Here is an 18164-nt window from a genome sequence, read left to right as displayed (position 1 = left end):
CCCCCCCCCCCCCCCCCCTTTTTTTTTTCCAGGTGGTCGTGTTGTGTTTCGCCCTGTTCCTGGGGAGTTTTTATCCGAGCGGTTTGACTCCGTGTTCGAGCGTCACTGAAACGAGCGTACCGTCCAAACAGGTGGATGTCAAGGAGTCCTACACAGCTACAGGTAGTCTCTCTCTCTCAGACACGCTATCTGTGACGTGTTCCGTAAAAAGGTTGCAAAGACAGACCCATTTTTAGTTGCCGGTGACGTCATTAACATGAGCCGTCTTCAGCTTCGATTGATTGATCTGTTTGTGTCGTTTTTTTCTGAGAAGACAAAGCTGTGGGGCTCAGAGCAGCTAACGAGCTGGATATATATATATATATATATTTTTTCAGCTCATGCGAAGACCGAAACTGATTAAAAACAAGAGCTAAGTGGGCAGAGGGCAGTGACTGTTACTGTTTGTTTCCTGGGTGTGCCGTTAAACAACTTCCCACTGATAGTTCAGCTGGAGCCGATTTCCAGACGCGGACACATTTGCCAGGACCCTCCGACGGGCATCGGAAAAACATAAATAAATACGACTGGTTTGACTGGAGCCAGAAAGCCCCGGGATCGTCTCGTCAGTCCCAGAAACTTCTCCGAGAAACTTGCCTTTTGGTGAATTCCTGTTTGGCTTTTTTTTCCCCCCTGCCATTAGTCGAGCCCTCCTTGGTCTTCTTCCACGGAGTCCACGATGATTTAAAACGGGACAGATGGAGACAGTGATATACCCCGACCCTGTAGTTCAGCTGGTTCACTTGGCTCTTTTCCTGCCATTTGTACCTGGGGTCGCATTTCCTCTTGCGTCCATGTCCTTCACCGGAAAGGACGTTTTGTTCACAGCTCACTGTGCTGCCTCCAAGTAGGTAAAAGAAAAAAATAAATAAATAATGAACCTATTTGGAGAGAGCTGTATGACACCCTAATGAAGAGAGGAAAAGAGGATGAACTTTTTACAAAACGCTGAAAGGGTGCATCATGGAGCCCCAGCTCTTTAGGGTTCTAGTTTCTGTCTGTAGGCAGAACCTTTTGCTCTTAAGATGGTTCTTTATGTCCTTCAGCTGTCCCCCATGTTGGACTCCAGCTTCACTGCCTTGGGTTGATTGTCTCTGTTCAGTCCAGGATGTCGGATTTAAGGCCTGCTTGGCGTGAGACGCTCTAGAGATGCAGCTAAAAGACGCCGAGAGATTTACTCAAGTATCATAAGTGACTGGCAGTAGATGCACACATACTGAGTTAGTCATTTTTTCTAAAGTTTTGAGTTTTTTTTTCCCCTTGGCCTGCTTGTTTCCACTGTAATGAGTCATCGGTCCCTACCTGTACAACTCTGGTCCATCATAACGTCAGCGCTAATCAGATTCCACCTCCAGCTCAGCGGTAACAGATACAGAGGCCGATCCAAAGAGTTGACCTTTCACTGCATCCTTATTACCTCCCACACACACACACAGAAACACACACTGAAACACACACTTACTTACTTTGGTCATCGAGGTCAAATCTAATTTTTCTTAACGATCAAATTCAGTTTCCTCTCGCATCCTGCTCACACAAACTCAAGTGTTTTATTTCTTTTTTCACAGTAAAGAAAACACATGGTGCCTGGTATAAAAAGAAAAACTAACTAAAAGACTTTCCGCTGTTTAAAATGCAAAGAAAGCTACTCCCCACCTCTCCAGACTCTCTTCCACCTGCTCCCTACCCTCACTAAACTGGCCTCCCTCATTTATTTATCTGCTTCAGTGAAGTCCAGGAGTTTGTTGTCGACCTTCGAAGAGGAGCAGCCGCACCTCCTCGGCCTGGGTGGCGAGTACCCCGACCACTGGGAGGACGCGACGGCCGTCGTCATGGCAGCGTGGCGCCTCTCGGAGCAACAGAAAGTCGGGGCGGAGCCCGACCGGGCGGAGACACACCCGCCTTTCAGGAATAAAAGCAACGACACGCAGAAAAACCTGCTCCTGGACCTGCACAGGTGAGCTGATGCCTCCGCCGGGCGCTCGGCTCTCAGGTTCCTTTAAAGGCGTTAACGACGTTCCGCGTGTTTTGTTCTCTCAGGTCCCTGGATCAGAGGTCGAGCGAGGGCAGCAGTAAAGTGATAGAGCTGGACCGGTCGGTCAACGAGACCTCCTGAGAACAAACCCTCATTCCTCTGGAGCACGCTGGGCGTCCTGAAGCAAGCCTCCTTACAGCAGCCGATCGACTCAGGCCTCCGCTCAACACGAAACACTGTAACGGTAGAAATCCCGACAACGAAGAGGCACTGGCTGTCTTTCCGCGGGAAGCAAAAGCTGCACTGATCGTTCCGTGAGTCGGCTGGTTGTTGCAGCCAAGACGCCGTGAGGCAGTTAGTCCAGAGAAAATTAGATTTAACTTTTAAAACGCGGGAGGCCTTTTACAGGACAATGACGGCGACTTCTGTATTTATAGACTTTTTGTTTCGTTTTTGTTGCTATTAAATATTTTTATTCCATTCCACTCATGCATTCATCCTGTTTTGATACAAGCTTGTGTTGTGTTTATTTTATTTGTACTCTTTTATATATATATATATATATATATATATATATATATATATATATATATTGTTTCTATTTACGTTGTCTGAATCGAAGTTTCCTGCGTCGAGGCTTCGTTTCAGTCCCATTTAAAAGAGTCAGTGTTTCTCGTTGGTGGAAAGCGTACAGATTGGCGAGTTTGTGTCCCACACGTGGCGACACTCGCACGTATTTTGGGGACGTTTAAAGATTTGCGGATTAGTTTGCAGCGCCGAGTTAAAATCGTCCCGTTTCCCCGCCACTGTAAATTCAAAGAAAAACCTCTAATTTATTGTTGTTTTTCTTCCACGCTGTGTTGGACATTTGTGTCCCGTTTGAACTCACCTGCGTTCTTATGCATTAAGTTCTTCTTTTGTGTGCAAAGCAAGAAGTCGTGATGTGACATCTGGGGTCTGGCGAAAGCATTTAAATTTTTGGTTACGTTTACGTGTTGGAGCGCGAGATGAGGTGGCCGCCGAGTGAGGCTCGCCGCTCCCCTTTGCTTCCAGCCTTTATGCTAAGCTAAGCTAACTGCCTCGCAATAATGTTTTGCCTCTTAGGAGCCTTCACTCGCTGCTACTCAGCATTTGCCAAAAATAAATCCTCTCGTAAATGCAAGAGGGCTTCTATTTTTGTAGACGTGGATTGTTAATGAATGAGGAAAACTTTGCGGATTAGGAGCGATCCATAATTCATCGCCGCTCTATTTTGGGCTCCCCGAGCTGTCGATAAATTATGAACGGACGACTTCGAGAGCTGCAGCTCGGGACTCCAGAAGGCTTCATCCTGCCTTTCAGCTGACGTGTGCTGAAACGTTCAAACCGTAGAAACGGAACGAAAGGCTTCAACGATACAGGCGTCCCATTTCTCACTTCCATGTCTTTTGGAAACACGAGGCAAACGAACTGTAAAAAAATGTCTTACTATGTAAACCTCTCAGCCAGTAAAGACGGTTTTAAAACTCTGATTTCATTCCTTTTGTTGCTCCTGTGTAAATAATCTAGACTGGCTTCTGTCTACTTGCTTTGATAATAAAATATTTTACTTAGTAAAAGCAGAAACTGTGTGTGTGTTTTAAGTACCTCTGTTGGAGTTTCATTTGCGGTGTTTAGATTTTTTTTCTTTATTCTTAATTCAACGTTTTTTCAGTCGACTCTAAAAGCCGGTTCCAGCACTCGTATCTGCCTGGAAGATGGACCGGGACAGCAAAGTGACAAATCAAACCCCTCAGAACCATCCATTAGGTTAGAGGTAGTCAACATTTTTTTTTCCTTAGTTTAAGTGATGGTTCGAAGCTTTCAAAGTGGGGTTCTGTAGGATTTCTTTACATGCTCGTTATTCTGGACAGAACGAAACTATTTCTCCAAACTGGAGTCGTTCAAAGAGCTATCTAGAAGAGGTAAGATATTAATTGTTTGTAACCTGGCCACAGAACCCCTCTTCACGAGGTCTGAACTGATCTATTTTAAGGAAATCAAAGGGCCACACATTGAACCGAAACATGGAAAATCAAAATATATAATCCTTCTTTCTTTCACCAGACAGTTAGTTTTAATGATGCTCAGTCACAGCATGACAAAAACTTTATTTTGGACCTATTTCTTTAAAGGGGACTGCTTATAAACTTAACTTTAAGACAACAGAATCCAACACATCGAGGCTTTTTTTTAGCTTTTGCCAGTTACAGCAAATATTCTTACTTATATAAATAAATAAATAAATAAAAGAGTTCAGATCTATTTTAGTCTAAAACATGAACAATATTCTATTTTGGAAACGGGTAAAACGCACTATAGGCTTTGACCTTAAAACCTTTATCTCTGTTTTAAGAGTAGGTGTAAATAAACGGCACAAAAAGAGGGAGATATTTGTGTTTCAATGCTTGTAACAATGCTTCTTAATAAATCTCAGACCGTCGGAAAGCCTGTTCATTTACCCTTATATGGCAACCAGTGGCAACCCCATATCTCCGCAGTCTGGGCTCAAAGACGGCAGCGCTCGACCCCCACGGAGCGAGGTTGATCAGAGACTACCTCCAGAATTAGGGGGTGGAGAGGACTGAATGTCCTGGCCTCAACCCCGCCGGACACCTGTGGGATCGGCCTGGGCGTGCTGTTCGTTCCGGAGTGACCAACAAACGCTGGCTGAAGAACGGAATGAGCACATGAGGAAGAGGAGGAGGTGCCAGGCTCTTGTGGCTGTGTATGGTTCTTCCACATGCTGCCGATGCCCCTCTTTGGTAAACAAATAGATTGTTAAACTGCCAATATGTGTTGTTTTTTAGGACGCCAATCATCCAATGTAAGAAATGATGCCAAATATGACTCAACAGCAGAACCAGCTGTTCAGCAGGGAAGTTTTTTTTAATGAGCAAAACCCACATTTTCAGCTCTGCTGCTCAACCCACAAATGCATTTTCCTGCGTTTCACCATTTAAGGGGAAATAGCCTTTCAACGGCGTAAGATTTATTGCCGAGAGTCATTGTTGCGACAACCAAACAGTCAGCCGAACAGACATGTCCTTACTTTTTGTGCTAAGTGTAGTTTTTAGTGAAGATGTCGAGGAGCACGTGCCGTTTTGCCCACTGTGCTCGTTCGATGACGACCTTTGATGATGCAACAAGGTTAAGTCAGTGAATTTAACCTTGCAGTTTGGTGGGGGGAAAAAAAGTGTCATAAAATGAAACAAAACCTTACAAGGTAGCCGTTCTCTCCAACGACATGGGTCTGTCGCGCTGTGGCCTTGTGTTGCGGCCATGTGGACATTTATCTCGTTGCGAAAAGGACAGATTCAATTAAATCCCAACAAATTCTGGGGCCGAGACCATCTGATCCCTACCATTTCGATTTCAAACCTAATCCGAAATGCTTTAACGAGCTCTGATGCTTCCCAAATGGGTTTTAATTATGTCTGCTTCCTTTTGTTATCGTTTTGAAGCCATAAAAGGCAGGAAAAAGGGGGGTCGAGTTGTTTGCAGCATGACATGAGATGTCATTCAGACTTTACAGCAGCAATCCTGTCTTCCTTTGATTCACAGAATTATTTAGATCTGCAGACATAAAAATGAAGCCGTATGAAGAGTTTGCAGAAGCTTCCCTCCTTTATTTTTTTTCCCTTCTTCTATCATGACATCTGAAAATGGGTCAGCAGCAGCGCCTCGTAATGAGAAGCACGAGTCGCTCTCCGACACTCCGAAGGTAATTTGCAGCTTCCAAACAATTCCTCCTCGTAGCAACTCGGCAGCAGTAAATCCCAGCTCCACGCCTCGTGCCGCCGGGACGCTGACGTGAAGATTGGGGGAAGAGGATACCGAGCCGAAGCACTGTCGTTACAGAGCTCGTTAATTATGATTTATTAGTGCTCAGAAATAAAACTTTAGGGTCTCGAACTCAGAAAGCGGTCATCAAATTGAGCAAAATTTAAGAAAATTGTAACAAACTCTTGACATTTGTTGGTATTTTTATATATTAGAACAAACGAAAAGACAAAACTTGTCTATATGAATGAATTTCATGCCAAATTTTCAAACTATAGGTCTGGCATGATCAGGCAGCACTTAAAGTATGTGCTGTGGTTGACTCTCAGCTACTACCACACCACGTTTTAGCTCAATATCTGTAAAACTGACTGAGTTGTGGCCATTTTTATGTGTTTGCTAAAGTCAGTTAAGTGACGACTTCAGAGGTTCATCAGCTGTAGATCTACAGCCAGTGATCTCTTTAAAATTTTTATTAAAATCTGTTCGGTTTATGAGATATTTTGCTAACAGATGCACACAGATGACGGCAGACAACAAAAGCTTTATCTACTGTGCAACTCTATGTGAATCCTGTCCATATTTGTGGAAAATGAAGAAATATCCCACTTTAAATCATAAAACAGAAGCTTGCACTGGGATAAATCGATCAGTTTATTCAATATTTAATTTTGACTTATTGAATTTTGTTTAATAAAGGTCAAGCTTCAGTTAAGCAAACTTAATCTAAGTGTTTTCTTTTTTTCCCATCATTCAGTATTCTGATTCTCAGACTGACTCGCCGTATTTTAGGTGTGCAATACGTTTCTTTCCCCCTCAGCAACTTGTCTCAAATGTGTTAGAAAAGGTTACATTTTCTGTTAAATGTCAAAGAAAAACATCTTAACGAACTAATAACGAGCTAACAATCCTTTTATATCCTCGTGTTACTAGTGTCATTTTGTCACAGAAGTATTATTTGCACAAAACTGGATGAAACGAACCTTCTTTATTGTAGTTATGAATATAAATAATGATCATTTTCCTGTTGTTTTTGGTCAAACAGAGCTGTAGCTTGCAGAGCCCTGGTATAAGACTGCATGGATGAAGCCAAGAATTTGGTCCCCAACTCGTTATTTCCTGTCTGTAAGGAAACTAATTGTCCAAGGAAATGAGAGTTAAAGAACCATATTATCTGGAACGACTGAAGTCGTGTTGCCTGAATGGTTTGCTTTATAGCAGAAGAGAAATGGAGTCTTTAGCTCATCGATTAATTAATGAACCCGATGTTCATGAGTAACAAAAACGGTCTGACAGATGAGGATGACTACTACAAAATGTTGTGAGAGGAGGAGAAAATGTTAACATGATGAAAGATACCGACATGCAGACTCCACAGTGTGTGTGTGTGTGTGTGTTTCAGAGTGAGACACTGACATGTGTTCGTGGGAGTATGCTCACTCTGTCCTACTTTCTGACTGATGATGCTGCACAAAACGAGGAGAGGGAATATCCCACAATGCCACGCTGCTTGTCCCCTGAGACAGATGGATGGATGGGTGGATGGATGGATGGGTGGGTGGGTGGATGGATGGATGAGTATTAAGAAAGATGGATGCTGGATTTGGCAATAAATAAACGTGCAAATTGTCGCGGCCCTCACACACCAGCTCGCGCCTTTTCATATTTTTAACGCGTGTCATTTAACAAAGAATTAAATACCCAACTTCCGGTTAATTCATTCAAAATAAGATTAATTCTGCAATGTAGTTACAATATTTCCTGCTGGCATATTTTTAATACTAATAGATGATGTAAGCCAGTGCATGCATTACAATCCTGTTCCACATCTGAATGTAAAGTAATTACAGCTGTGTAATTGATATTTAGAACTGATTTAATCAAATCTTTAACTGATTGAAAAATGGGATTTGGAAACTTTGAAACTTCAAAATAATTAGTTTTGGTCTGCAGTTATAAATTTGACCTTGACTGACTAATAAAATATTTGCATGCTGTTCAAATTTGGTACTGAATGTAAACAATGAAACCATATTTAGGCCAAAATAAGATTTGTGTTCGCTGGGGTGTATTACAGATGTAGGCTATTATTGAGATTTTACACACAAGAAAACGCTCAAAACGCAGAAGAAACAAAGGGTCAGAAAAAGGTATTGTTTTATATCAAGAAAATACAAAAAAAGCTCAAATCAGGTTAAATGAATCCACTCCAATTCAATATGTTTCGTCTTTATAACACTTTAATTCAGTGAAAATCGATACAGTTCATTTTTGTCTAAACAGGCAACAGGAATACAAGTTTTGTATTTATTTATTTTTTGGATATACTTCAGAACCGAAACTTATTTCCTAGCCTAGATATGTCTAAGTAAAAAACAACCAACCATTTAAACAACATAAAATAATAATTAATTTAACGTACAACGATTCTGATCGGTTTTTGTTATTGTAGTTTTGAAACGGCTGTCTTTTATTTTGAAAGCAGTGAATTCCTCTTCCTGTTTTTTTACGTGAGCAGCTTGACGCACGCAGCTCGCAGCCAGTTGGTTCAGGAGCTCGTGAGAGAGGAGCACCGCGCGTGCTGCTGTACCTGGCTGCGGCATATAAAAGGCGCCCAACGGTCACAGGGCTCAGCAGTCGAGCTGCTTAAAACGTAAACGTCGCGGTTCTTTTTCTTTCCTCTTCTTTTTTTTTCTTTAATTTTTTTTTAAATTTATTTCCGCCAACATTTCAGTCCTCGTCTCCCCTACACCACCGGCATCTGTGTCCCGTCACAAGCCGGGGCGGAGAGGCGGTGGGGGGTCCAGCGCGGTGCGAGACAGCGAGGACCGACCAGCATGGACCCCCAAGCGACGGACCCCGCTAGCCCGGCCGCGGCGGGCGGCTTCGGTGCTCGCCCGGCGTCACTCGGAGCCGACGGGGGCGACTCGGAGTCCGGCGCGGGCTCGGAGGAGGCTGCCATGGGCTGCAGCGACACGTTCAGCAGCCTGCCCGACATGGAACAGGAGTCTCTGGAGGAGAAATTAAGGGGACTGGCGTTCAGAAAACAGACCTCGTATCGGTGAGTGGACAGCTGGGAGGATGCGGAGACAGACAGGATATCGCTCAGAGCAGGATGTGGTCCAGATTTATTAGTGCGTATGTAGCCTGTTTCACTGGATAATGCAGGGAATTTGAGCAAAAAAACGAACAAACAAACAAACAAACAAAAAAACCAAAATGTCATTTTCAGGAAAGGACACAGAGGAAACGCGGACAAATCTTCTCCTATAGCCTGCTCGGTGCTGTTACGAACCGCCACATATCATCATTAATATCATCACTATTAAAGCCACACAAAGCAGGGCCGTTTCAGCCCCAATCAGTGTGGGATCAAAGCAGTTTTGCATGCAGACAAATGTGTGTGCAGCTCCCTGCCTGTGGCGGTGCGTATCCTTGTTTTGTTGGAGCATGTGAAGAGGGAGGGAGACAAACAGTATTGATTCGTGGGAAATATGCTGGTGTGTTTATGTGTGCGTGAATGTCAGCAGCAGCCTCACACCCCTCTGTGACTGGCAGCTGCTGCTGATGGCTGTCATTGTGACTATCTATCTATCTATCTATCTATCTATCTATCTATCTATCTATCTATCTATCTATCTATCTATCTATCTATCTATCTATCTATCTATCTAGTTGAAGGTGTAATTAATCACATGTGTCCTGTTTGTTTGTGTTTTTGGGCCAGGTTATCAATCCTGCATCAATTAAAGCACATTGATTTCCCAAATCTGAGATTAAAAAATATTGAAATCCTAAAGTTCATAAATCCATGTCAGTTCAGTGCGCGTCGTGTAAATAATATTCCCGCTCCATAAACTGGCCCCATTTGAGGAGTGAAGTGCCTTTTAAAAAAAGGGAAGATGAGCTGTAATTCCACTGTAGTTCCTTTGACAGGCGATGAATTGTGTTCTTGAGCCATTTTCCCATCCAGGGTGTTTTTAATCCCCCCCCCCCCACCACTTGAGTTTGATTTACCGTGATACAAAGTGCTTTCACCCAGCTCTGCGCTCTTTTTATTTTACATCTTTAGAGTCAAACAAACAAACAAGCAAACCAAACAAAAGGAAAAAACGGCGAGGTTTCCAGGAGCACTCCCCGCTGCATCCTGGGAAGTCCCACAGCTGCTTGGCGCTTTCCGTTTTTAAGATGCTAGGTGTTGTTTTATCGGAGGAAGTGTTTGCTTTGGTAAAGAAAAAGAAACCTGTAAGTCCCGGCAAGCTTGACTTTCACACAAACCATGCGCTGCAGACTTCTGACATAAAAAGCGCCCATTTTGCAAATTTGGAGCAGCTCTGAACGATGAAATCTTAACAACTGATGGAGATGGAGCTGGTTATTTCGACAGCAGAACCTCTGGGTTAAGCCTGGGTGTTTCCTGTGAAAGTCGGGCACCGGCGGTGGAAATTTCGGTGAAATTATCGCCGTATTCGTTTTCCTTTCGTTGAAAACCCTGCGTGTTCTTCCGATTGTTCTCACAGTTGCCACTTCAGCTGTTTAAGCTGTTGTATGTGCAGTTAAACCACAATGTTGCACTTCCCTAAAAATGTTAATTAACTTTATTTTATTTTTTTTACTTCCCTCTATATGTTTTTTTGCACAGAATTAGGTGAACAGATGGATGCTATCGCCTCTCTCCTCTGTACTAACTTATCTCAGACTGAATATATGATTTCAAATAGACTTTGTTGTGCTCTGATTATAAAATCCATCCATCGGCACCTCTTGTTTCCTTTAATGAACGCATTTAATCATCATTTGTAGCTGATAACGATGCTTCTTTTGCCATTTAAACAACAAAAGACTCACCGCAGAACGCTTAAAATAGAAAAAAAAAAAATATATATTTGGTAATATTAATAGGTTTTGCTTATATTCTTGTAAGTTTAAACCTATGATGATTGATATATGTGTCTACATCCATATAGCGTTCAAGGTTAAGGGGAAAAAAAAAGGAAAAAGTGGTGAATTTATTTTGTTGCTCATGTTACCCCCCCCCCTGTCATTTGGCTCGGTGTTCGGTCAGTGGCTTCAGTGGATTCCCCTGTCGGATTAATTTCACTTGGAAAGGGAACATTTGCCTCGTGTCACAGCAGAGCCTGTTACTTCCACCACAGTGGTGTTTCACTGAAACAAGGATATGAAAATAGCAGGTCAGATGGCGAAGAAAGTTCCTAATTTCTTCTTTGTCAGCTCGCGAATGTGGGGCTCGTACATCGCAGCACGACAAACCTGCCGCTAGCTAAGATGCCGTAGTATGTGGGGTTGTTTTCACCTTTGACCGTGTTTCATTTTGCCGCAGATGATCTGTGAACGCTGCCCCTCTCAGGGAATCGGCCACGAGGAGGGAATGGAGTTCGCCAGTCTGGAGAAATGGTCCGCGAGGCGGTAGTTCACGTTAGCTTTGAAGCGGCCAGTGCCAACAAGGGAATTACCATACATAGCCATATGAAAGAGCTCGAAAATGATGGTGCTGAAACATCAAAAGCAGGATCTGTGTGTGTGTGAGTGTGTGTGAGGTTGTGGCAGCGTGTGCTTCCAGCAGCACGAGGCATGTGGAACTTACCTGCTAGAAATTTGTCACACTTTGTCTGCATGTGTGTGTGTTCCCAGAATGCCTCGTGTGTGTCCTTCCCTTTATCTATTCTCGGACGTCTCACCCCTGCTGACTGCAGAAGAGCGCGCGCTTCGGTGTGCCAATAAGTTAGTCAGTGCGGCAGCGTGTGCGCGTTTGTAAGACATTACATCAATTAGTTGGTCGGCTTGACGCTCCGTCAGTACGCGGACGGCTCTTCCTCCCTGTCTGTGGCGGTCAGCCTGCTGTCACGTTAGGATGTTGAGGCCCGCCACACACGATGGACTTCTTAAGGCGAGGAAGAGCCTCCTGTTGCGTTCACAGCTGCAAAACAAAACTAAGACCAAGAAACTCCACTGTTTTCTGACTGCAGACAGCGTTTTCAGCCTTACTGGAATATGAGTCACAGCTGACGAACGGCTGTGCTGAAATTAATACATGAAATATTCACTAAAGCTGAGAGCTGCACTTAAAGTGGGATTAGTCATGGGAGATATGATGACAGAACAGAATGGAATAGAATAGAATCCATTTTTATTTGCCCCCCTCAATGGTGGTGTTTGCATTGCTGCGTCAGCAAATATACAAGAACCTACACAAGAAGGTAAAAAATATAAATATGAAAGATAAATACAGGTGTGCAAAATGCTCAAAGTGACATTCTGATTGAAACTCCTTACATGAATGTAAACGTTGCCCTACATCAGTTCATCTGCTGTTGTTTGAGTCGTGTTGTTGACTGATCAGACTGATGTTCACACAGATGGAGAGCTGAGAGAAGGAAGGAGAGCTCGCTTTGAGGGCGTTTTATTTCAGATTTACACGTCGACTGGAGTTACGGCTTACAAAAGTATCTGGCGCTTTCAGGCCTTTGGCGTTCGTCGCCGGACCTCGTCAAGAGATCATGCATGTTGAGTCTGCTTCACGTTTAGCTTTGTAAATGAACTCTTTGTGAGTTACTGCGATGCTCCCTGTGTTAGTTTCGATACGTTACAATTGAATGGTGAACAAACACGAGCAGCAAAGTTTTGAAAGAAGGATCTCGTGCGAGTAAGCGTTGGGGATGACTCTCAGCTTGGATTTTAGCTCAATATCTGCAATACTGACTGAGCTGGAGCCAAGATTGATTAGCTGTGGCGACCATCTTGAGTCGGCGTGTGTTTACACAGACGATGCACTGTTTGTTTTATTGTTGTAGAACAACATGTCGACTACGGCTCCAGCCTGCCTTGAAAATCAAGCCCCCTTTTTTTTTTTGTTCGTGTGTGGATTGTAAGTCAGAGATGGAGGTCATCTTTGTGGTGCGTTCAAGCACAGGGCGTTTTTTTCCCCACAGATGACGGCTATTTGAGAACACCTGGCTTTGCCGCTAGTTCTCGACAGTTTGGTGTCTAAAATGTCAGAAAACAAGACGATCAGGATAAATGTTGACATTTATAATCATTATTGCACTGGAAATTAGCTTCAGCGTGCTAATAGCTGATCAAACCAAAGTGTTCTTAGCAGTTCTGTTGTAATGAATGATTAATGAGCTCAACACTGATCATTCATTCCGGTTCAATTAGCAAATTAAATTATTAACTGTACTTTTTCCAAACATGGCCGGTATCGTGCCAGCTGATTAGCGGGACAGGTTACAACAGTCCAGAGCCATAAACGAACCCCTAAATGCCGCGCATGCTGGCAAACATACCAGCGTAGCCTGTTCGCTCAAAAGGGTAAACCACAAAGAATCAAAGGCTTTGTTTCCTCACCCAAACGTCTTATGGGGTCATATTTTACTTCTAGGGAAATGTTGCAGAAACAAACAGCCGCGCAACGGGGATTTAGTAACATTATCCTTCCACTGTTCACACACACACACAAGATCTCAATTAGCGTGAGCACACAGTCCCGCGCTCGTCTGGTGAAAAGAGCGTGAGTCAGGGCGCAGCGTAGGGACGGGAAGACAGGAACGAAACACGAGCAGAGAGGAACGCATAAAGGGATTCGAACGTATCTGGTGCTGTTGCTGCTGTGTACCACCTGCAGGGGTAAACAGTGATCAAAGGCCTTTCATCATCCGATGCCGCCAGAATCTAAAGCTCTATTCAGCTTTCAATTAGGGCCGAGCGCCGGGGAGAGGAGGAGAATAAAGATGGTTTTAAAAAAAAAGGAGATGAGGAGAGAAAAAAGAAAAACCTGTTTGATACAAAGTCAAAGGAGAGTCATTACTGAAGAAATATGAACGAGGTGATGGTAATGTCAGGGTGACGGCGACACATCGTGAGCATTAAAAAGTTAACCTGCTCTAAATATAAGACCCAGACTCGTGACTTGTTAGAAACAGTGTGAGAACAAAGGATTTACCCCCGACTCTCCCCCGCCCACCATCACCACCACCACCCCAAGATATATTTAGAAAAATCAGAGCCTCAGCTGGTGATTTCTGATGCTGAACTTCACTCTCAAATTTAAATCAGACTACACAGCGGTTCGACTTGTAGAGGGGAAAAGCGACGTTTGATTTGTGGTGTAGCTCTTGGCAAAATTGATCCCAGCCTCACCGCGATAGCTGCAAAAAAGGCATTCGTGAATTTTTAACTTTTATAATGTCGGGCTGTTTTGTCTGAACACTGTACACACGTCTTAAACAGCCTGAAGGAAAGAAGGGATTTCAGCCTTTGGAAACATCTGTAACGTGTCTCTCTGCTTACAGTAATTGTGCAACAGCAGCGCACCTTCGGGGCCGCGGCTTCCCTTTGGGAAATTAAATCGGAGAGGGCAAAAGCAAAAAAAAAAACAAAAAAAAGGCACACAACGGTGCACAGCGTGCAACACGTCTGTGAGTTCGAACAAAGATGGTTAAGATACAAAGCACAATAATGGATATTATCTCCCGATCAGGCGTGGGCAGTATGAGATTTCAAAGAAGACTGAGGGAACACAATTGAACATGTTGACGCACGCTGCTTAAAATCAGTGTTTTTCTTGCATTTAGGACAGGTTTGAAGACGATCTGTGATCAGCGTTTTTTTTATTTATAACGTAAAATCAAGAGCTGCAGAAGATATTATAGACATAATTCTCCACGAGCAGCTTGTTTAATGACACTATTAACTTAGGGAGCTGGAGTCTCCCCTTTAAGAGACTGTTTTGTGTTTGGTTTTTGTGTCATGTTCCTTAAAAATGACGTCTTTCCCTTTTAAGAGGAATGAGGAAACAGCTAGGATCTGTCTTTCTTTAGCTCCACAAGATACACACCAGTATCAAAGTAAAGTACAGCACCAGATCAGTTTATTTATATTTCTAAAACAATTGTGCCTGTTGTCCACAGGAATAATTTCCCTCTGCTGTTCTGCTCTGTAAAGTCACGTTGAGAGCTTGACAAGCTGGTGTTAGCTGGGTTATTAGCCTTCAGTTTGCTGTTGCTTCACCTCTTGTAGCTTGTTGCAAACATTTGCTTCTAAGCAACGTTACCCTAAAAAGAGATAGGTGTCTCTCCTTTGGTAGATTAGTCATGATGGCTGACTGAGTTATCCACCACCCGATGAAATGTACAACCAACTGATGACGTCCTGCCGTACAGAATTGAATGACGACTCAGAGCGACTGGTCTGGTCAACAGAGGGGGAAATGATAAAATATGCCCCGTCTCTGTTAACTCGTTCTTAGGTATTCAGGCTGTAGGAAGGATTTATTGGGGAAAATGTCATGGTTTTGACACAGTGACCTTTTAACGTCTTGGTATACTTTTAAAACTGGTAACTGGTGTACGTGTGATAGAAGACAAAGTTTAGTTTGTTTTGAGTCAATTTTTTCCATCCATCCATTATCTACCACTTGTAGTTGGGTCGCGAGGGCAGCAGCTTGAGCAGGGAAGCCCAGACATCTCTCTGCACAGCCACCTCTTCCAGCTCTTCCAGGACAATTCCAAGGCGTTCCCTGGCCAGATGAGAGACATAGTCCCTCCAGCATGTCCTGGGTCTCACCAGGGTTCGTTCTCCTCTTAGTTGGATATGTCTAAAACACCCACGTCCAGGGTGCATCCTTACCAGATGCCCAAACCACCTCAACTGGTTCTTCTCAATGTGGAGCAGCGGCTCTACTCCGAGTCCCTCCTGAATTTCCGAACTCCTCATCCTTTCTAAGGGAGAGCCCAGCTACCCAGTGGAGAAAACTCATTTCGACCACCTGTATCTGCAATCTCATTCTTTCGGTCACTACCCACTGTTCGTGACCGTAGGTGAGGGTAGGAACGTAGACTGACCAGTAAACACAGAGCTTTTCTTTGCAGCTCAGCTCCCTCTTCACCACAAAATTTTGACATGAATATGGAAATTGCTAAAAGGAAAAAAAAAGACATTTTGATTCCAAGTCACATTTGTCGTGCTGCATTTTGGCACGACAACAAAGTCAACAGTTTTTAGCTCCCTATCTTAGTGTTTCCATTTCCAGCCTCACATTGTGATGTGGCTTTAGGGCTGACCAGTGTCTGTTTCTTTTTCAGTCAGCCTGTCTCTTCACGCTGGACTCTAGTTGACATGTCAGTTTGTGGTCGTGCACGGTGACATTATCGAATATTTATGGCGCTGCAATAGATTCTTAAAATGAGTGCCTTTAAAGACCGGTAGATTTTCTATTTTTATTTATGTATGAAGTACTTTCAACCAGTTGATGGATGGACTCAGCAGCAGGACCTCATCATTTATATACACAGCTCTCACCTCCGTCTTTATTGTCCCCCGATGGCTAAAACGGATGCCAGATGAAATCGATAAGGAATGAGAGCTCTCACCTGAACACACCTGCAGAGGTACCTGCTCTTTTATGTCTTTCACAGCCGGAGCTCAGGCTGGTTTTAGGGCGCGGGCTGTGTTGTATTCAGCGAAACGCTCGCCTCGTTGTCTGGACGGCTTAAAGACACTCATGAATTTTTAAACAGATGATCAGAGCACCAATTGTTGATGGGAGGAAAACAAGGCTTACTGACACAGTTTTCCTTCTCATCTCCTCTCATCCTCACCATCAGATAGACCTGCATATTAATATGTTACTATCACAAAGAGGAGGGGAAACATTGAACTAATTCAAAAGACATCTAATCCTTGTACAATTAAGCAAGCGTATATATATTTTTGTAACATGTAGCTTCAGTTTGCTTCTGTTGCAAACCCACCATTTTCCACCCGTATCGTAATTGAGCACGGCTGGTAATCGGCTGTCAGAAATGTCAAAGAATCAGCCGTAAAAGTAGCGTGAGAGATGATGGACGGGCCTACAATAACACGACACGTTGTTGTGAAACTGAAGTTAACCGTGCTTTCCCTGGTTTGACAGTTTCTGCTTGGTTCCAGACCAGTGTGTTGCAGGTGGCTCTCAAACACAATCACCGAGGTCTTGGAGGATTATTTAGCATTTATTTCTGGTATGTAAATTGTTATTTTTCTTGCACGCAGCTGTTGGGAAACGCGTTGCCACAGCGCGACGGCTCATTTGTTCCCGTTTTTAATGCTTGGAAGAAAAGCCTTTGTCGATTTCTGCTGTCAGTCGCGCAACTGTCTGAGGGTCTCGGTGGGCGTAAACTTGATGCAGATGTTTTTGCTGCGTTCACATCGTGGTAACGCAGCTGTGACGCTCGTGGTCTGCTCCAGCGTGTGAACATGAAAGGGAGATCTGAGAACCCCAGGATTAAATACAGAAACCAACTAATTATAATTCATGTTGACGCATGTTGGTTTCGTCCTTTGTTATTTACCGGTTGGCATTTAATAATAAGAAGAATAAAAGCAGAAAGCACTCTGATATTGATTTAGGTGTTGATTGCCATGGTAACGGCTTCAGAGCATTTGGGTCATACTTCATTGGCTAAATTTTGCAGCCCTAGGTACCACAGAAGCCTGTTTTTGATGAAGACTTGATGGTGTCTCATTTTTCCCAACCGTACTGTTACGTCCTCTCCGTCTCTCAGCTGGACGTCCGTAACCACGTGTTACTGTCTCTGCAAAAAAAAAAATTAAAAATTATGATGCAGAAAGTGAAAAACTTCCAGATGAAAGCAGATGATACGCTTCATTTGATGTGCAGTTATTGCTGATTTGTCAAATAATCGTTCATTTATGGCATGTCTGGTAATGAAACACGACCCAGCAGTTTCTCGAAAGTCGAGATTCACATTTCCTGTTTTTAACTTACCCATATGCGTTCGCTTATATAAGCAAATGTAATTGTTTAGGTGTACATGTAACATCAGGCTGAGTTAGATATTTGCCCAGGGTGGTTCCTTGCATGCTGAACTGAATCTTGGATGACGCGCATGTGTTAGTGTGTAAGCATCTTAATCGCGATGATGTGAAGTGTTACTCTGCTACAATGACTCACTCCATTCCTCTCTTGTCTTAGTTTTTTTTTTTGAACACATTTACTATAGTCAGACTCAGACAGGGGCATTAGTCCAAGCCCCCCCACTCTCCCCCTCCACTCTCTGAACAACCCCGGTCCAGTTGGCCGGCGGTGTGTTTGTGTTCTCTTATGCATATTTATCATTTTCTGCTAAGGATAATAATAAAAAAAAAGACAGATGATGTCTTTTTTTGGAACAGAGGCTTTCCTGACATGTTTCCCCTCTCCTTTTCCTGGCCTTTTCAGGAGCGTTCGAGCGATTCTGTTTGTGTTGGGGGTATTTCACCCATAATACAGTGTGCTGAGGCATTAAGAGGGATTGGCTAACAGGAGGCGCTCCTTATTAGTCGTCTG

General features: G+C 43.5%; 2 protein-coding genes across 3 annotated transcripts in view; both read left to right on the top strand.

The window, feature by feature from the left end:
- creb3l2 (cAMP responsive element binding protein 3-like 2) overlaps positions 1-2499 on the top strand; it is a 29550-nt gene extending 27051 nt beyond the window's left edge. For both annotated transcript variants that reach the window (XM_017411463.3, XM_017411464.3), the window contains exons 10-12: positions 33-162; positions 1768-1996; positions 2080-2499. In XM_017411463.3, coding sequence (XP_017266952.1) covers positions 33-162; positions 1768-1996; positions 2080-2155 — 435 coding nt within the window. In that variant the 3' untranslated portion in view covers positions 2156-2499. The remainder of the gene's footprint in view (positions 1-32; positions 163-1767; positions 1997-2079) is intronic.
- A 5848-nt stretch (positions 2500-8347) lies between these two features.
- The window catches only part of dgki (diacylglycerol kinase, iota), a 64349-nt gene continuing 54532 nt past the window's right edge, over positions 8348-18164 (top strand). Inside the window, exon 1 of the mRNA XM_025004925.2 lies at positions 8348-8876. Coding sequence (XP_024860693.1) covers positions 8653-8876 — 224 coding nt within the window. The 5' untranslated portion in view covers positions 8348-8652. The remainder of the gene's footprint in view (positions 8877-18164) is intronic.

The sequence above is a fragment of the Kryptolebias marmoratus genome, linkage group LG18, assembly GCF_001649575.2.
Source record: "Kryptolebias marmoratus isolate JLee-2015 linkage group LG18, ASM164957v2, whole genome shotgun sequence".
NCBI classification, from domain to species: Eukaryota; Metazoa; Chordata; class Actinopteri; order Cyprinodontiformes; family Rivulidae; genus Kryptolebias; species Kryptolebias marmoratus.
This window is presented reverse-complemented; position numbering and strand designations above follow the sequence as displayed.